The sequence below is a fragment of the Chinchilla lanigera genome, unplaced genomic scaffold (genome assembly GCF_000276665.1).
Source record: "Chinchilla lanigera isolate Chin_1 unplaced genomic scaffold, ChiLan1.0 scaffold00062, whole genome shotgun sequence".
In the NCBI taxonomy this organism is placed as follows: domain Eukaryota; kingdom Metazoa; phylum Chordata; class Mammalia; order Rodentia; family Chinchillidae; genus Chinchilla; species Chinchilla lanigera.
The window spans coordinates 9598033-9617451 of record NW_004955463.1 but is presented as its reverse complement, the minus strand read 5'-3'; the positions used below and the strand labels follow the sequence as shown (position 1 = coordinate 9617451).

Here is a 19419-nt window from a genome sequence, read left to right as displayed (position 1 = left end):
TTGGGAGTTTGAGACCAGCCTGGGCTACAAAGGGAGCTCAAGGCCAGCCTGTCTCAAAAAGACAAAAAAAAAAAAAAAGAAAAAAAAAAAAGAAAAAAAAGAAACACATTTATCATCAAGTGCCAACATTGCAATTAAACCTGAATACTGAGGTTTTAGTTTGGAAAAAACAATTCATACGTTACCATCTTTTGTCCTAAAATAAGAACATAACAACACACATGCCACAGGTTTAGCCAACATGGCCTAGGGGATTGGCTCCCCATTTACCAAAATATGTAGATCCCCAAGTCTCTGCTGTAAAATGGCATAGTATTTGCATATAACCTGTCACATTCTCCTGTATACTTTTTTTTCTCCTGAATACTTTAAAGCATCTCTGGATTGGTCATAGTACCTAATACAATGTAAGTGGTAAGTAAATAATTGTTACATTGTATCATTTGTTCAGTGTAGATGCAAAAAAATTTTTTGGACGTTTTGAGACAAGGTTTTGCTATGCAGTTAAGGCTGGCCTTGAACTCACTTTGTAGTCCAGGCTGGCCTCAAACTCGTGGCAGTCCTCTGGCTCAGCCTCCTGAGTGCTGGGATTACAGGCATGCGCCACCATGCCTGGCCCTCGATGCAGTTTTTTCTTTGAATCTTTTTGATCTCTGGTTGGTGGAATCTGTAGATAGAGTACCTGTGAGTGTAGAGGGACTGACTCGATACAGGTGCACATGTGTTTCCTTAAAACGCTTTCTGTGTTCCTGCCTGTCTGGCTGGGTTTCAGTTACACATACACATAAAATAGATCAGTCTTCTGCTAACCTTTTAGTAATGCCATATCAATGTCAAAGTTTAAAAATTCAAGGAAAAGGTAGCACTTTTGGAGGACGGCTGCCCCCTAGTTTGTATCCCATTCACTTTGCCCTCTCCATTACTGTTTCTGATGGCCCAGGGAGCAGACGTAGACTATCCCGAAATGGTTGAAAACTGCAGTCTCGTGTGGAAGGGAGTGGAAGCCGGTTCTCAGTGGATTGCCGGGTTCATAACACAGACTCTAAGGAGTTTGATGTTAGGTATTACTTCATAGTTTCAGTGCTATAGTGGGTATAGTTTGAACTATAATGCCTGTGTTTTGACTTCTTTAATTGTAATACAAGAAGTTAGTTGGTAATTTATAACTCATTTTCCCTAGTGTGTAATCTCTAGTAGTAGACAAGTAATAACCCATTTATCATAAATTTCAAGGGACAAAACATTTTCTGGATGCTATATCTGTTTAGGAAGCAGGGATAAGTCTGTTGTAATTGTTTAGCAGAATTATTATGCATCCCTGTTGGTATATAGTTTGCTGTAATCCATGGACCTGTGAATATGTCACTTAGATGGCAGAAGGGACCTTGCAGATGGGGTTAATGTCACATACCATGAAGTGGAGCACGGCTTTGATGTGAGTGTGTCCCTCAAAGTTCATGCTTTGGACATACTGTGTCCCCAGTGCAATAGTATAGAAAGCTGGGACCTTGATGGGTGCTTGGGCCTCATTTGCCCTCAGGTGTAGATTCAGGCCATGGTTGTGGAGTGCGCAAGTCCTCTCAGGAGAGGGGTCCTGATAGAAGGATGAGTTTGGGCTCCTTCACTTCTCTTGGACCCCTCTACCTTGGACTTCCCAGCCTCCAGAACTGTAAGAAATAAGTCTCTATAAATTATTTGGCCTCAGAAGAGAGAGGAGAAGGAGGCCTCAGAGGAGAAGGAGGGGAAGTAAAAAAAAAAGATGTGCTGTGTACATGTAATATCTCCCCACGATGAATGTAACCATATACTGCAAACATGTACTAGTAAGAATATAAAAAATTTTAAAAAAAAATTCTTGATCTTGTGTGGTCGTGTGAATCATCAAGAGTAGAAACCCTTCCCTGGCTGTGGTCAGAGAGGGGTCAGGACAGACCAGGCGGGCCGGGTTGCTGGCTGTGAAGGTGGAGGAAGGGCCACAGGCCAACTGTTATGGCTGGCCTCTAAGAGACAGAGAAGTCGAGAAAATGGATTCTCCTCTGGAATCTCCAGAAAGGCATGTGACCCTCCTGACCCTTTGATTTCAATGCAGTGAATCCTCTTTCCAACTTCTGACCACCAGAACTGTGGAATAATAAATTTTGGTTGTTTCAAATTGGGGAGTTTGTGGCAATTTATTAGACCTACAACAAAAAGTGAACAGGGCAGTCAGTCGTCAAGACGACTGGGAGGTGTGCCAGAGGAAATCTGATAATGACTGTCTTTGACTTACTTTCAGGTTGTCGTTGAGCTGGGGAAGTTCGAAAGGAAGAAGTTTAAAAATTCCCATTTGCAAGATGGACATAACAAGGTGGAGGAAGAGTCTAAACATCTCAATGTATTCTTTAAGAAAGAAGCATTGACCTTGAAGAGGAAGAAAAGGCTGGAAGTGGGTGGCTACCCCATCATGCTCTGGTGGTCCCCACTGACTGGGGAAACTGGACGGCTGGGCCAGTGTGGAATGGATGCTTGTTTCTTTACCATCAACCGGACCTACTTACATCATCCCAGGACCAAAGCGTTCCTCTTCTATGGTAAGCAGGCATCTGTCTCTCTCCCTTTGCTCTCAGCTGACTCCAAAACTCTGATCCTGCTTGTCTCCTGAGAAGGAAATGTTGAAATTCCCTTGGAAGACACTTTGGCACATATGATTTCCTGCGTTTGCTCTGTGGGAGGCCTGAGCATTTAGCAAATACAAAAACTACACATACTTGGCATGTGCCTGTAATCTCAGCACTCAGGAGGCTGAAACAGGAGAATTTCCATGAGTTCAAGGCCAGCCTGCACTATATAGCAAGTTCAAGACCAGCCTGAACTACATAGTGAGATTCAGTCTCAAAAAAACCAAGCTAGGGCTGGGGATTTAGCTCAGCGGCAAAAGCGCCTGCCTGGCAAGCGCAAGGTCGTGAGTTCGGTTCCCGGTACTGGAGAAAAACAAAAAAAAAACCAAACAAAAAAAAAAACCAAAAAAACCATAAAAAAAACAAAAAAACCAAGCTAAACCAAAAGAAAGCAAAAATACCCAAAACAATAGACTAAACAAGCGTGCCCAGCATAGAAGTAGTTGGCCAGGTCACTTAGGTATTTATGGAAGAGAAGAGAGATTTTTTTTCTCATGTCCTCAGAGTTAAGTGTTGTGCTTACTGAGTTTGATATGCAGCATATGGGTAGTGCTTATGCTGCTGAGATCTATTCAAAGTGTGATGTGTAATGAAAGCCAGGAATCGTTCCTACCTCCCAGGCAAAAAAAGCTTTGATTAGATAGTAAGAGGGAAGAACTGGAAGGATTCTAGCGTAGGGAGCTGGAGGAAGCACACTGACACGGACGTTCAGACTGGTCCACTGCAAGGGTGGCCGGCTTTCAAAGATCGGCTGGTTGTCTGGGGCCCTCTTGATTATAATCTCAGTCCTGTTGTCATAGCTCTGGAGCCCTTCTGGCTGAGGTTTGCCTCATTTTCACAAAATGACCCCAGGTTCACAAAAATGGCTGGAGACTTCCAGGCATAGTTGACTGTCCCTGGACATCCCTCTTCTTGGTGTTCTCAATCTTGCCTGGATAGGAACAGCTGTAAGTTCAGGGCTAATTGACATGTTTTGCCAACTTTTAGATAGAAGCTCCCTAAGTGATTAACATATCTGAATGCAGAGCTGAGAAGAGATGTGACCCAAGACTGACAGTAACAGAGCATAGAAAATGGAAGTCAAACCTGATTTAGCTTTTAGTTGCTTATTGGGTAGGCCCAAGAAAGGAGTCATGGTTCATAGCAAAAATGGAAAAGCGAGGAGAGTTTCATTGCCAGGGCAGATGCTTCACTGGGCATAAGCCAGTGAGAACACTCAAAGTACGTTCTGGTTGTTATCATCAGAACTCGCTCGTAGGAGAGTATCAATTGCTGCTAGAGGGAAAATACAAGTTGGGCACAGATCCCCCGTCATAGACCTTCATATGCATTGTTTGTGCATAGTGTGATGTTTCTCTGAGAAAGTGTAGGCTGTTCTCTTTTCCATCAGCTTGTAAATGTAGCAGTGATGGCTTTAGTTTGGTTCTACTTCTTTTTATTGTGGTGGAACTCAATATGTGTGGTTGCCAGGAAGCCTACAAAGCAGTATTTAGCTTGGTGACTTTTCCAGGACTCCAGGTCTCTACATGTTCCTGCGCTTAATTTCATCATCATACCAAGAGTCAGTGTCTCTCTCAGGGATGGATTCATCTTCAGCCAAATTCTTAGCACACTGACGTGTCAGCGGAATACCTCAGGTGCACAGTAAGTCTGAGACTATCAGAGACTCTTGTGAGAACTGAGTGTGTGAATTCTTACTGATAGAATATTCATGGCTCTGGAGCCTGCTTTCCAAACCTAATCCTTCTGATTCTACCAACTAAACCTCACGTTTAAAAATCAAACTGGAATAGTGAAGGAGCCTAGATGGGTACAGCATAGTTCTGAGTGAGGCAGGGATAAGGGTTGGAGGATATATTGGGACCAGACCACGGAGGACCTTGTATGTTGGATTACGACTTTGCCTCCAATTAGAGGCTAGTGCTGGGAAGTCACTGAAAATTGAATCACTGTTTAAAAATTGACTCAGATGGAACACCTATGAAACCATTATTCTCCATCCCTTCCTCAGGTGAAACCTCTCTTCTCTAAATATCTCTAGGTCTGTATGTTATTTAATTGAGCATCCACTGTATGCCAAGTACAATGCCAGTCACGAATAGACCAGATAAATAAGGTAACTATGGCCTTTAATTTTGCACTGTATGGCCTTCTCTTTGCTAGTATATTATATAGGTTAGCATCAGTTCATCTTTGCATCTCCCCCCATTCCTGTATATCTAACACAGTGCTTTGTACATGGGAGATGTTCAGAAATATCCACAGAGTCTTAATGCTGCAGAGCAACTGAGAGTCCAGCCCTTTCTTCGTAAATGTGAAAAGGTGGAGGCTTAGGAAAGGGAGGCATGAGCCGGGCTTGCCTGCAGTCAGCAGCGGAGCTGGGCAGGGAACCAACATCCTTTTTGTCTGCAGGTTCCACATTCTTATTAAGTAGGTCACTCAAACTGCAGATGGGACTCTGAGGCAAGCAGAATTGAAAAAAGGCAGGAAAATGATTGAGGTAGCCAAAGCTGGCCTAATTGCAGGAAAATGAAACTCAGAGCATTACGTGATCTCAGAACTTTTGTTTGTTACCTTTGCAGCCTGCTTTCTCTGTTCCTCCTAGAAATGATGCATTCACTTAATCTAAACACAATTTCTGCAGCTAATAAAAATTTTAACCAGTGAAATACAGGGAATACTATGTCTAGGTGGAGCCATTTGAGACATGCACATGATTTAGTTACACTGACAAGTTTCAGAAAGAGAAATTAAGCAATCACAAAAGAAAAAATATTTTTAAACCAAGGTTCATGAAGTTAGTCTCAGAAGCCGTCCCAATAGTGACTTCCAAACGTAACCCCGAGTTTTAAAACGGTTGCCTTAGAAGTTGTCCCTGTGCAAGATGGGTCGAGTGTCCCTGTGACAGTGAGGGAATTAGAGTAGGGGCCTGCTGATGTTTTCAGTTAGTTTCTTTTTTGTTTGTTTGTGTTTTTCTGGTACCAGGAATCAAACTCACCACCTTGCACTTGCCAGGCAGGCACTGTGCCTCTGAGCTAAATCCCCAGCCCTAGTTAGTTTCTTTCTTTTCTTTTCTTTTTTTTTTTTTTTTTTACAGTTGTGTACATTTTAATATTTTTTTAAATTAGATTTTATTGGTACATTTTAGATAGACATAATGATCACATTCACCATAGAGAATTTTTACCTGTACATGATGTAACCTGTTTTTTTACCCCATTCCCCTCCTCTCCCTTCAACCCCTCCTCCCTCCCTATTTACAGAAGCTTTGTTTCCGTTTTTTCCTTCTTTTCTCATTTTTTTTTTACTTTTCCCTTCTTTCCTTTCTCCCTCCCTTCTCTTGTCCCCCCCATTTGAACATTTTTCCTCCTATTTCAAAATACCTTTTGGTCCTTCTTTAGACTTGCAGTTTCTCACACCAGAGAAGCGATGAGGTATTCACACGTGTGTCCGATTTATTTCACTTAAGAGTATAGACTCAAGATGCTTCCAGTTTCCTAGAAATGTCTCAAGTGTATCCTTCTTTATGTCAGAGTAGTACTCCATAGTGTAAAAAACACATCTTCTTTATCCATTCACTAGTTGGTGGGCACTTGCATTGTTTCCAAGATTTCGCTATTACAAACTGTGTCACTATACACATAAGTGTACATATGTCACAATGATATGATGCTTTTAATTCTTTTGGGAAGATACCCAGGAAAGGAATGGCTGGGTCAAATGGAACCTCTAGTCCTAGTTTTTCAAGGAATCTCCACACTGATTTCTACAGTGATTGTACCAGTCTATACTCCCACCAACAGTGGAGGTACACATGGTCTTCTGTAAATTTCTTGTGGAATTCAGCAGTGAATCCTTTAGGGCCTGGACATTTCTTTGCTGGTGGGTTTTTAATTACATCTTCAATTTCATTGATTGATACTGGTTTATTTAGGACTTTTATATCTTCTTGATTCAGCTTTGGTAATTCATGTGTATCTTAGAATCTGTCCATTTCTTCTGCATTTTCCATTGTATTAGAATGCAGGTTCTCAAGGTATGTATTGATGATTTTCTGGGTTTCTGCAGGGTCCACTGTGATTTCATCCTTTTCACTCCTAATTGCATGGATTTGAGTCTTTTCTTTCCTTTTTTGATAAGATAAGGGCTTATCAGTCCTTAGCTAAGGGTTTATCAATTTTGTTTAATCTTTTAAAGAATCAACTCTGATTCATTGATTATTTGTATTGTTTTCTTAGTCTCCAGTGCATTAATTTCTGCTCTCATCTTTATAATTTTCTCCCTTGTACAAGCTTTGGGCTTGGCCTGCTTTCTTTTTCTTGAAGTTTGAGGTTCAACATTAAGTTGTTTATTTGTGCTTGCTCTGTTTTCCTGAAACGGGTTTTCACTACTATAAATGTCCCTCTTAGGACTGCTTTCATTGTGTCCCATATGTTCTGGTATGTTGTATTGTCATTATCATTTAATTATAGAGACTATCTAATTTTTTCTTTAATTTCATCTGTGACCCATTGGTTGTTCAGGAGGGTGTTATTTAATTTCCATGTGCTTATGAAGTTCTTATGGTTTTTTTGCAGTTGATTTCCAATTTCATTACCCTATAGTCTGATAATATGCATGGGATAATTTCGCTTCCTTTGAATTTACTTAAGTATGTTCTGTGAGCTAGTATATAGTCTGTTTTGGAGAATGTCCTATATGCAGCTGAGAAGAATGTGTATTCTGATGCTGTGGGGTGGAACATTCTGTAGACATCGACTATGTGTCCAAAAGTTTGGTTCAATTCTAATATTTCAGTTAGTTTCTAAATGGAAATTTTTGTAGACAAGGTGCATGGAGGGAAAGAGAAGTGAGTTAGTGCTCTATTGCACTTGCTCAGGAGTACGGCTCCTGGCTCCCCTGAATGGAGCCTGGAGGTTATGGATAGGAAGAGCGTGTGATTGGTTTTCTTCCAGGCAGGATTATAGTGCAGCTGGAGTTTGACCCCTGAGGCGTTGGTGGAAGCCGTGATGTGTCTCCCTGGCCTGTTTGGGTGGGGTCTTTCTTCTTCCATCCATGGTTTTCTGGGCATGTTCTTTTTTTGTTCGTTTGTTTTTGTTTTTGTTTTTGGAATTGAACTCATGACTTTGGGCTTGCCAGGTAGGCGCTGTGCTGCTGAGCTAAATCCTCAGCTCCTGGGCACGTTCTTGAAAGTTATCTCATTTGTTTTCAAAACAGTGTTGTAGGTAGGAATTAATGATATGTATTTTATTTTATTTTTTGATATGTATTTCATTGAAGAGGAAACTATAACACCAAGTTAAAGGGCTTGACCTAGATCACTTACATGGGTGGTAGGAACTCAAACTTTTCCTGATGGAGAAGCATAAGATAACTCAAGTTATATTTTTAACCATGGAAAACAGCCTAGAAAATATGAATTGATTCCTTAAGTTTTGGAAAAGGAAGAAGAAAATATACTTTGGTTACCTGCAGGGCAGGATCCACAGCATGGGTGCCACATATGTGGTGCTGAGCTACAGGAAGTCAGTGGGGCCACTTGGGGGCTGTGGTATTGCAGCCTATTTTATATCGATTGGATGTGATTCACGGTCACTTTAGCTGGGTAAGATGTGGCAGCCATGAAGAAAAGGCTGCCGTGAGAACACAGACATATATTCTTTTCAAAAAATTTATTTTTTATTAGTACGTATTGCAGTACTTGCTTACATTCTCGTAGGGAGTAGGTACATGTACTTAACATATCTTAGTGCTTTTTATTCCCTTCCCTCTCCCCTACCTTGTCATTCCCTTTATCTCCAAACTAACTTTGCAAAAATTCTATCTCCCTGTTGCCTATTGTTCTTTTATTTTGTTTTTATAATTATTTATACTTTGGGTTTCTCATACAAGAGAAGTAATGTGATATTTAAGCTTGCGTGTCTGCTTTATTTCACTTACCATGGCTCATGTTTATCCCTTTTATGGCAGAGTAGTGCTCCATTATGTATTAATACCACATTTTCTTTACCCAGTCCTCTTCCCTGGAGCGCTCTGCAAACTTTCTCATGCCGAATCTTTTCTGGTGAAGTCCCCACAGTCTGTCAGATGAGAGACTGGTTGGAGAGGCATGTCGCACAGCTGAAGGCAGGAAAAGCAAGTTTTCAAGAAAGGAAATATAATCCTCATGCACTGGTTTGACGCTGCAATAAACAGCATTTATGTTTGTAATAGTGAAAGTGCTGGACATGGATGATACAAAATGAGTGAGAGAAGACAAAGGTATGGGGCAGAGGATGGCGAGGAACAGGTAAATCTGCGTCCTCCAGAACAGCAAGACAGTGCATATTATCTGAATCTGAGAAATCAGGAAATAGAACCTTAGTCAGATATTTCTGGAAGAACTGGCATGCTCCCCTCTAGGGAGCGGGGCTTGGGCAGGACCCTCCTCTCCCGTCAGCCCCTTCCATATTTCATTTGTAAAGCTCTGCAGTATTTGACATACATAATGCATGAATTAACAGACATTTTGTTCTAGGAGCTAGTTCAGCACAAAGGCAGTAACAAAAATTAATCAATTTTATAATCCCTGGGCTTTTTTGGTTTGTAAAATACCTTTCAGGAAAAGAGTTAATTCAGTACAGAAGGTAATATTTCTTACGAGTAACAAACCCATTTCTTTCCATAAAAGGATGATGTGTTAACATTACTGGATCTTTTTTTTTTTTTTTTTTCTGGTACCGGGAATCGAACTCATGACCTTGCACTTGCCAGGCAGGCGCTGTGCTGCTGAGCTAAATCCCCAGCCCCACATTACTAGATCTTTACTCTTTTTAGTTCAAAGCAGTTCTGTGGAGTTTTGCTAGATTTAGTTTGATCCAGTGATGGAGGCTTTAGGGAGTCCGGGTATTCAGCTGGGACTAGGGATTCTCTTAACCTTGTTTTTGACCCAGCTGTTTCCTTCCTTTTGAAACGCTCTCTGTTCTGCATTTCTCATGTTAGCCTTAACAGTCTGAAAGGAAGCTGAGACGTGAGGAGCCGGCCCTTCTCTCTGACTGACACCAGAAGCCAGCACACTGATTCTGGGATGCCAGCCTCAGCGATTTGGGCCGGTGGAAGGGCTGGCACCTGTCCACTGCTAGACACATTCTCTTCTCCCCAGAAATTCTCTGAGACTGGCAGGTGGCTCCATTCTTCACAACAGGCAGCTGCTCGTAGAATCTCACGGACAGATGTAACACAGCTTTGTAGCTGTAGCTGATGCATTTCCTCTTTGCCGTTCAATATTAAAAACAAAGTAAATTGGACTGAAGAATGAGGACAGCAGGACTTTGCTTTCACAGGTTTTACCTTCGCACTTTGATTTACCTCAGAGTTTTCTAGGGCACAGATTCAAGTTGCCTGGCGTTGGAGATGTAGGGTGTTAAAGTGAATTACCTGCCCTTCGGGCAAAATGAGCCATTATCTCTGTCTCTCAAAGGGCTGCGTTACTTGTCTTATGTGCTTGTTGCACTTGCCTGGATTCCCTTGAAGTATATTAGCAATTTTGTTTACTAATGAAAAGACCCCCGCTTTGTTGGAAGTCACCTACTCGTGCCAATAACGGACCTGAAGAAGAAGATCTAGTGTCTTAGGAAACAGTGGTCAGTAGGCAGAAGGTAGCCATTTAGGTAGAGCAAGGAGCAGAGTATCGGACTAACTTATTGGTGTAAAATCGCCCACATAATTCCATTTTTCTGAGGGAGGGACATGCCATAGTATTGTGATTTGGGAGAACACAAGAGTGTCCCGATGTATCCCTTGCTCACATCAGGATCTCGTCTTTGTTCGTTTGTTTATGGTGCTGATTGAAAATAAGAGAAACATTTAAATTTTAGACATTTGATTTTCCATTGCTCCCCCTCGCTTATGTCCGCGCGTCTCCTGATGGGGCACTTGCCCGTGTTCTCCTCACCTTCTGAAGCAGTTCTGCAGGTCCTCTTCTGCGAGTGGCTTCACTTGTGCTGCCACGATGTCCTGGACTGATTCAAAATGTTTACTTTTCATGTCCGTTTGACTCTGAGGAGGAGCCAGAAGGTTCCTAGCGCCAGATTCGGTGAATGAGGCGGATGAGGACACCGTCACGTTTTGACGAGCCTGCCTTTCCAGTGGGTGGCACTTGGCAGCGGCTTTCACCGTAGTTTTGATCGCGCCTTGTAAAAAAACAGCTCTGACTTCTAGAGCTGCTTCTGAAAGTGGCAAGAACCATGGGGTAAATGTTTTCAAAGTGAGGAGGAATATTTTGAGGGAGATTAATAGCAAAGTGATTTTTACTGTGATTTTTTTTTTCTTTAAATTTAAACACTCACTGTGTATTTCAACCACATCTCATACAACTAGCATCTAAAAGATGTTTATTGTGTGTGTAGCCTGTGTCAGGTGCTGGGGTTACTAAATAAAATTTTGCCTTATGGCGGCGTGGAGCTTATGAAATATGTAAATAGAATGCTGCTGGTTGGAATAATTTGTTTTCACTGCTGGGCACAGAACCTCAGGGCCCAGATGGTGAAGACAGGGACAGGGGAGGGGCTATGGGTGAGATTGGAGCGGGAGACCAGCGAGGCCTCCAAGGGCTTCGTCACGCAAAGGAAGGACTTTGGTATTTTCAGTGGTGGGGATTGAACTCAGGGTCTTATGCATGCTTGAGGAGCGCTCTGTTGCTCAGCTACACCCGCAGCTTGAAGAGGTGTGAGGTATTCTATGTGCTGTCAGAAAATATCAGAAGGTTTTAAGTAAGCGTAATGTGGTCTGAGTTTTACTTTGCTTGGTTCTGATTTATGTTTCAAAAAACATCCCTCTGGGTTTCTCCGTGGAGAACAGATTGGAATCTGAAAGCAGAAGCCAGAGAGTTTCTGTGAACTCAGTGGACATGGTGATGCCCTGGATTAGGGTGAGGGCTGTGGAAGAAGAAGGAAATCGATAGATTTGAGATGTGAGTTGAAGACAGAATTCGTGTCTTACTGATGGGATGGCTTCACGGTGTCTGTTTTCATGTATGCAGGTGTTCAGAGAGAAAAATTAACTGAGTTTGTTTACTTAACTCCTGGGCCTCTCAGACACTTTGTTCAGCCTCACCAACTCTGATCCATTAAAATTGTAATGCAGTCGTTCTTTTCCTTTCTGGCAGGTGCAAATGTTGGTAAATTATTGATCACTAAATATTTTGCTTCTGTAGACGTGTACATATCTAATCATTAGGGTTACTAGGATCTGTGTATGTTACTTTCCTGAATATGGGCATCTAAATTTGACATCCAAGCATTTGGTAACTATATTTCAGTTGCATGTGCTTAAAATTTAAGTATGTAGCTGGCAAGCAGTTGTATAATTCACTGCCCATGGAGGTTTTGCTGGTTTTGTAACCTATTAAAATGGATAGGCTGTTGAACGTTCCACATTCAAGAGTTTTGTAGAGTGCTGGGTAATGGGGAATCCTCAGTGTTTATTTTAATAAATTAAATTTTAAAATAAATAAAAGAAATTCTTGACTTTTCTCATGTGTGGTTGTGGTACATCATATTGAAAGGGTTATCTGTTTGCTTTTGCAAATGAGTATTTCTTTTGCTAGCACCTCCCCTTGTGTGCTTTGATTTCATCTGCCTGGGATGTACCACAACCATATGCAAGCTGTATTTTAGAGGGATGAATAAAACATATTCATGGTTTATTGGATAACCCCTAAAGAAAAACCTTTCAACATCTAAAAATATGAATATAAATTCCTGAGGCTCCTTCATTTGACTAATGAAGCTATTGTTATTTAATCAGTCTAGAAGAAAAACATCCATTGTCATTTATGTGTGTTTTAGACAAATTAGTTTAATTGTACAAATTTATGATTTTTTTTTTGCAGTAAGCGTCTTTTGAAAGCAGGTACACTTGATTTTGTTTTTTAGCGGAATCTCCTTACTCAGCAGCCGATGTTCCTTTCTTTGTCTTGGCCTGGCTTCCCTAACGCAAGAGCTGTACTGGGATGTGGTCCCAAGGAAGCAGGAGTGAGGGGACAGTGAGGTGATGCCAGGAAGGCGGAAAAGGAACACGAGATGGAATAATCTCACCAGAGGACACAGCTGCGAGAGGACGTATGGAAAGGTGTCTTGGGACTGTGAAGAAGAAGGAATAAAAAGAATTTATTGTCCTTTTTCATTCTGTAAGGGTCAGAGACACTCACCGCGTGAAGGAAGACTCCAAGAGACGTTCTCTCATGCGAAAAGCAAGGGGATTTTATTCACCAAGCATGCATGGGGCTCACTGAGCTCGCAGGAACAGAGAGCCCCGAGCCAGGTTAACTCTGGCTTTTTAACTTGAAAAACTACAAAGGGGGCGGGCAGCAAGCGTCATTGCAGAAGCAGATAGCATTGGTTAATTCATTTTGTTCTTTACATTTATTGGGTCCCTATGATGTAGAGTGTGTAGGAATGGGGAGGTTTTCCACTTATGGGCAAGGGGAGGGGAGGGTACTCTGTGTCAACACCAGGTGTTCTTTCTTCCAAGGGACAGGAGATAATGTTCTGGCCCTCCTGGCCTCTCCTCCTTTCCGGGCAATCTCAAAACTGCTTATCTATGGGTCAGAGGTCAACTGGTTCCCACAAGAAACCTTATTTTTACGTTTCCACAATTCTTATCTTCTCATTGCTCTGAATTTGCCCTGGAACTTTGCATCATGTTATTTGGTCCCTCGGGCAGGCTGTGGGCAAACCAGACCCAGTGACGGCATCTGCAGCACCACTCAGCAGGCCAGGCACGGTGAGTGTGCTGGGCCAGCCTCTTGGCATCTGCCTTGCAGCATTGGTGAGGGAGCCCCCAGAAGGAGGGAAACCCCTGTCAGGTTAGAGGTGAGCCCCCCCAGCGTACCAGGAGCAGCTCTGCAGCCGGTGGACTTGCTGGGGGCGGTGGCCCGGTAGAAGGTGGGAACAGATATCGGTGACCCTCGCTGAGGGGCTCAGAACCTCCTCTCTCAGGCTAGCACAGTGTGCTGATGCTGGTGTTCTTCCTGGAGGCATCAGTGACGAGGACCAGAAAACCGAGGTCTGGCCTGATCGCTCTTCAGTGTTCATGGCATCAGTGGTGATGGGAAGGAACAAAAGAGGTAATTGAATTTCTTCCCTATTTATTTGTTTGTGCTGCTGGTGCTTGTTTTCCTTCTTGTCCTCTTCATCCTCTTCTTCCTCCTTCTCCCCTCTCCTTCCCCAACTTCCCGCACCCACAGAGCTGAATGAAACACTGGGCTATAATTAGCAGGATCATCGAAGGAGAGCCGGAAGTGGCCATCCCCACTGGCCTTTCCACCTTCGCTCACCCCACGTGCGCCCTCCGCGCTCCTTTTCTCCTCTGTGCTTGCCCTAGATGGTTTAGGGATGGTGAAAGGAGCAGAGGTGACTGGATGAGAGTTGGAAGGAAAGAGTAACAAGGAAGCGTGAAGATGAGATGAATAACGGTGAGATTCAAGGGTCTTCTTTGAGCACTGTGCTTCCTGAGGGTCTGTTGCAGGGCTTTTTGAAAAGAATGTGCAGTGAATGACTTTAAATGCACCCTTATGCTACAAGAAAATTTATCAAAATTTAAAGCACGATGAGTTTGTTTTGAAGGGCTTATTTTGAGACCTTGGTTATCTTATCACCCAGGAAATACTTCTGTAGTTTTAAAAATACAAATTGGATTAGCTAAACTGTTTTAATTAATTGTTTTCTTTTTTTGTCTTTTTGAAATAGGGTCTTGCTATGCAGTTCAGGCTGACCTTGAGCTCACTTTGTAGCTCAGGCTGGTCTTGAACTTGCAATAATCCTCCTGCCTCAGCCTCCTGAGTGCTGGAATTACAGGCATGTGCCACCATACCTGGCTTAATTAATGTTTATGATAGGTTAATATTGCGATTTGAACAATTTTATAATAGGTTGTCTTTCTGAAAGTATACTAGTAGGAAGGCTTCTATTGGCACTTTTGTATAAGCAATAAAGTCAGAATTTCTGTGTAGCAGGCACTGTGATTGGGAAAGAGCATTGGTCTGGGAATCAGAAGGTCCCAGTTTGAACTCCAGCCTTTGTACTATTCATGTGACTCATCTAGAGTCGTAGTTCCCAAACCCAAATCCAAATGTCTATCTGATTTATCTGGAAAAATGAGAAGAGAAAGCCATTTTGTCTCTCATCCTCTACCAAATCAGAATCTCTAGAGGTCTAAGAATCTATTCTTTATTGAACTTTCCAGGAAAGAATGGTGTTGACTGTCTGTGGGGAAATGTTGGGAATAGCAAGTAGGTGATCTCGAAGGCAACCTCCACTGCTGATGTTTTATGGCTTAATATAGAATCTCTAAGTTTCATTAAGGGAGTTTGTAGAAGAACCCTTGGCTTTTTCTCGTGTTGTTGCTCGTACATGTCTCTATGTCTCTGACTTACTGAGTGCTAGTCTTTGGTAAAAAATTGTAGCATTATGTCTTGTGAAAAATAAAATCTCCTTTAAGACATTTGCCCTCTGACAAAGTTTCCAAGAATTTTTATGCTGAAATTGGAAAAATACAGCTGGAACTATGAATTTTGATTTTTTTTTTCCTAGGAATTGTGCATTTAGGGCATTCTTTTAGCCCTGCAACTACACACTTTGTTTATTTATTTTTTATGGTGCCAAGGATTAAACCCAGGGCCTTTCTTGCATCCTGGGCATGTGCTGTATTGCCGAGCTGCATCTCCAGACTTAAACAGAGTGTATTAGTTTTTTGTCACTGTGAAAATATTTGGAGTAAACAATTCATAAGGAGAAAAGGGTTGTTTTGGTTCATGGTTTTAAAGGTTTCTTTCCATGGTTACTTTTGGGCCTGTGGCGAGGCGGTAGATTTTGATGGGAGCAAGTGGTAGAGGAGTCTGTTCACCTCATGGCCGTCAGAAAGCAAAGAGAGAGACAGAGAAGGGTCCAAATGTCCAGGGTCCAAATATCCCTTTCCAGGGCATGGCTCCAGTGATCTAACTTCTTTGCACTAGTCCCCACCTGCTAAAATTTCCACAGCCTCCCAATAGCTGTGTAGGTGGTTGACTGGACCATCAACACGTGGGGCTTTGGAGGGTGCTTACTGAAACCGTAGCATAGCAAAAGCATATGGATGCTGGAAGGATGGGATCGAATTTCTTCCCTGCCATCTCTACTCAGACCCAGAATGCACAGTCTCCACGGGGGAATTGTGCCTCTTCCTGTGAAAGTGCAACACCACTGAAACTTTAGGCTAGGGGACACTTGACTGAGCTGTCTGCCCCAGCATACAAGTTACTAGTTTCCCTTAAAACACTCTCCAGATTCTTCTGTGACCAAAGCCTATGAAGTTCCCGATTTCCATGATACAGATGTTTGGCAAATGATTGACTTTGGCGACCAATATTCTTTTTATTCTCCAAACAACTAGTCAGAAATTTGTCTGTCATATATGGCATCTAGAAATTCACAAGCTTCCTAGTTAGATCATTCCATAGTTTGAAGCAAGGGCCAGTGATCACACTCTGATTTCCCAGATTGTTTACCTTCAGCCTCTAAATGCGGTTTTCCAAACACCGCCTGATGGAGTCATCAGCGTATAAGAGGAGGTGAAGGTGTAGAGATGAAGCGAACATTTGTGATTTTTGTGGCGATCAAATTATGCCTGCTTTTCTTGTCCCGTACTTTTGATCTCCTTAACCAGTGCTGTGTCTGCAAGGGCAGCATCGACATGTTTGGTGTCTGTGTATCATTATGCTTATGGAAGTGGTTTCTTTTCTCTCACATGGAGGGTGTGAATGGCAGCTGGTAGTGGTGTCAGGGGTATAGGACATGGCATGTTTTGGCACACTGGAAAATTTGCTAGGTTTAAATATATTTTATTTTATTTTTGTCTTTTTGAGACAGGGTCTCGCTATGCGGTTCAGGCTGGCCTTGAGCTCAGTTTGTAGCTCAGGCTGGTCTCAAACTCACAACGATCCTCCTGCCTCAGCCTCCCAAGTGCTGGGATTACAGGCATGCGCTACCACGCCTGGCTGCTAGGTTTAAATATGAACTGGGTTGTTTCTTTTTATTTTAGTTAGAATCAGGTATTTCTCTTCTTTGTTGTTTACACCCATCCTGCCTCTGCTTTGTTTACTGTTTGGCATTTTTGTCTTTTTCTTCCCCTTCTCTTCCTTCATTTTCTTCTTCTTTCCTCTTCTTTCCTCATCCTTTTCTCTTCCATTACTTCATGTAATTTTGCCATTAATTATAGAAACGATACTCTTCTTTGTGACACCCTATCATGCTGTATGTCCCATTATTACTTGGAATCAAAGAGATGAAAAAGTTGTTTCACATGAGCTAAACTGTTATTGAATAGTCAAACTGGCAGAAAAAGCTCTTTCCTGATGGATGAATGGAAGCAGCTCCAATCTGATACGTTTCCATGCTTTGCAGAGGTAACGGAGGCATCTTTTAGCAGGGGGTGGATGGGGTAAGGTCGCCGTAACTAAACCATGTACCCAGATGACTGAAGGAATTTGGTGGTTTAATGGGAAAACTTGGGGTCCGAGAGTCGGGAAGTGCGGGCTTGAGTTCATGTCCACCACTGTTAGGTCCGTGGTGCTGGCACTGCTGCTTAATGTCTGTAGGGGTCTGCCAAGTGAAGGTGGTCATCCAGATCCTTCACGGTCCTTGTGAAGTTTGAAGAGAGATCCTGGAGTGCAGATCATTTTGCATGAGGTGGGGCAGAGGCTGAGTAGGTTGTATCCTGAGACTTAATGCTGTGTTTGTGGTCAGATGAGCTGATCTATAAAGTTAAAGAGCAATGATAACGGGATTCTATCGTGTGACTTAAAAAATAAACTAGTTGAGTGTAAAATACAAAGAGAGACGGTAGGAAACAAAAAGGTAGCCTTTTTGGAAATGGGGAACGGGATTGGGGGAAAGGAAGTGTAGGGGGGAGGGATAAAGGAAAATAAAGTGCCTGATGACATGCATATCTGCACATCCCAAACGGTCGTAACCATTATGCATTACCCACTTACACTCTTTGTTAAATAAGCTTGTGTTGGAAACTTAATCCCCCGGCAGCAGTGTTGAGAGGTGGGACCTCACGAGAGGGGATTAGGTCCCGGAGCCTCTGCCCTCAGAAGGGGATTAATATCTCTGTCACAGGAATGGGCTCGTTACCTACCGAGTAGGTTTGCTGTAAAAGTGAGCTCAGCCCTGTCTCGCTCCAGCATAGAATGAACAGACCGAGAATGTTCGGGCTTGGGTGCCGACCCGGGGGAGTCCCCATGGCCTTGGTGGGCGGCCACACGCAGGCCACATGGACTCGTACACTTTCAGTCCTCTCTCCCGAGTGCCGTGCCTGAGTGGGCCTGGCACCGGCTAGAAAGGTCACCGTCGCCAGTGTCCACCTGTTTCTGTGAGTCCGGACGCCGAAGCGTCATCGTTGGGGCCTCCTCTCCTTCTCCCTGTGTAATTTCCAATCCAGCATAGCATTCTTTTGATTCCCTGATGTTTCTTAAATACCGAGGATGTTTTCAAAATGTTTTCAAGTATCTTCACTTCTCTTAAGCTCTACTTGAACCTCTGGACTCTGAACTGCTCTGGCCTCTTACCTGGAGCCCCGGACCTGCCTGCACCAGGCTCCATGGCAGTAGGGATTCTCCCAGACCTGCTGACTAGTATATTCTGTAATTTGTGTCCCTGCTCCCTCTGCTAGGAACTCGCTCTATGATCTTGTGCAGAGCTACATCCTCAGCTCTTTTATTTTGGCGCTGGATCTAGCTAACTTGCCCAGGCTGACCTTGAACTTGTGATCCTCCTGCTTTAGCTTTCAAAGCTATGATTATAGGTATGCACCACCACAGCCAGTTTCGCTATTGTACTTCTAAAAGTGAGCACAGTGGCTGGCAGGTAGAAAGAAGGCAGTAAATAAACGCAGTTAATCCCTGGAATGCGATTTTTGTGGTAAAGACAGTGACCTGACAACAGGGGGCAGCAGAGAGCTACCAGATTGGTGGCCTCTGTCTCTAAGGTTAGTAAATCAGGTTTGTCAGACTGTTTAGCCAAACGAAAGAGTTACAGAATAGTCTGGTAAGGTCAGTATTTTCCTCATTTGAAAGATGAGGGTGCTGTGCAGAGTTATAGTAAAATGTTTCAAGTCAAAGTCAGGTGGCTAAACTAAATTTTTAACACTAACTTCCTTGGTTCAAGAACACATGTTCTTTCTCATATTCTCTGGTGATTTTTTTAAAAAAGATTTTTGTAGTGGCAGCTTTTCACTTATTGTGCCTGTAGATAAACATACCCTTTTCAAGGTGTGTCAAATAGGACGTGTTTTCTTGTGCCTGAAGACAAATACACCCTTTTCAATTGTGTGTCCATTGCTAGGTTCGGAATTATACTGGAGGGGCTGGGAGTGTATAGCCCAGTGGGAGTGGATTTCCTTAGCATGCTTGGTTGGCTTGAGGTCCTGGTTTAAATGCCCAGCACTACAAAGAGAGTCCTAGAATTTATTATCCCTGTTCATGTATTTATTGGTTTTTGAGACACTGGACCATAAACAATAAGGGGCTGCATTTTAGGCTGACAGTTTGTAATCACTAATTGCCAGCCAAACTCAGAATTTGAAATGTTCTCTGAGCCACGCTTCTGAGGTCAGAAATTGTCAGAATTGTCCTCATGATTTTTATTGTGAGGTTTTCCTGGCCCAAGTGTTAACTAAGTGGATACTGGGGGAGGGGATTAGGATCTCTGCTCACAGAGCAGGAGCCCCCATTAGAATTACA

The 19419-nt window shown here is 42.8% G+C and overlaps 1 protein-coding gene across 3 annotated transcripts in view; it reads left to right on the top strand.

Annotated features, from left to right (window-relative positions):
- The window catches only part of Fut10 (fucosyltransferase 10 (alpha (1,3) fucosyltransferase)), a gene marked incomplete at its 5' end in the record, with an annotated part of 76643 nt that overhangs the window by 11578 nt on the left and 45646 nt on the right, over positions 1-19419 (top strand). The window contains 3 exon segments of one of the 3 annotated variants that reach the window (XR_001236638.1): positions 2276-2570; positions 4168-4301; positions 12572-12915. Coding sequence is in view for 1 of the 3 variants with exons in the window: in XM_013521503.1 (XP_013376957.1) it covers positions 2276-2570 (295 nt within the window). 3 annotated transcript variants of the gene reach the window in all.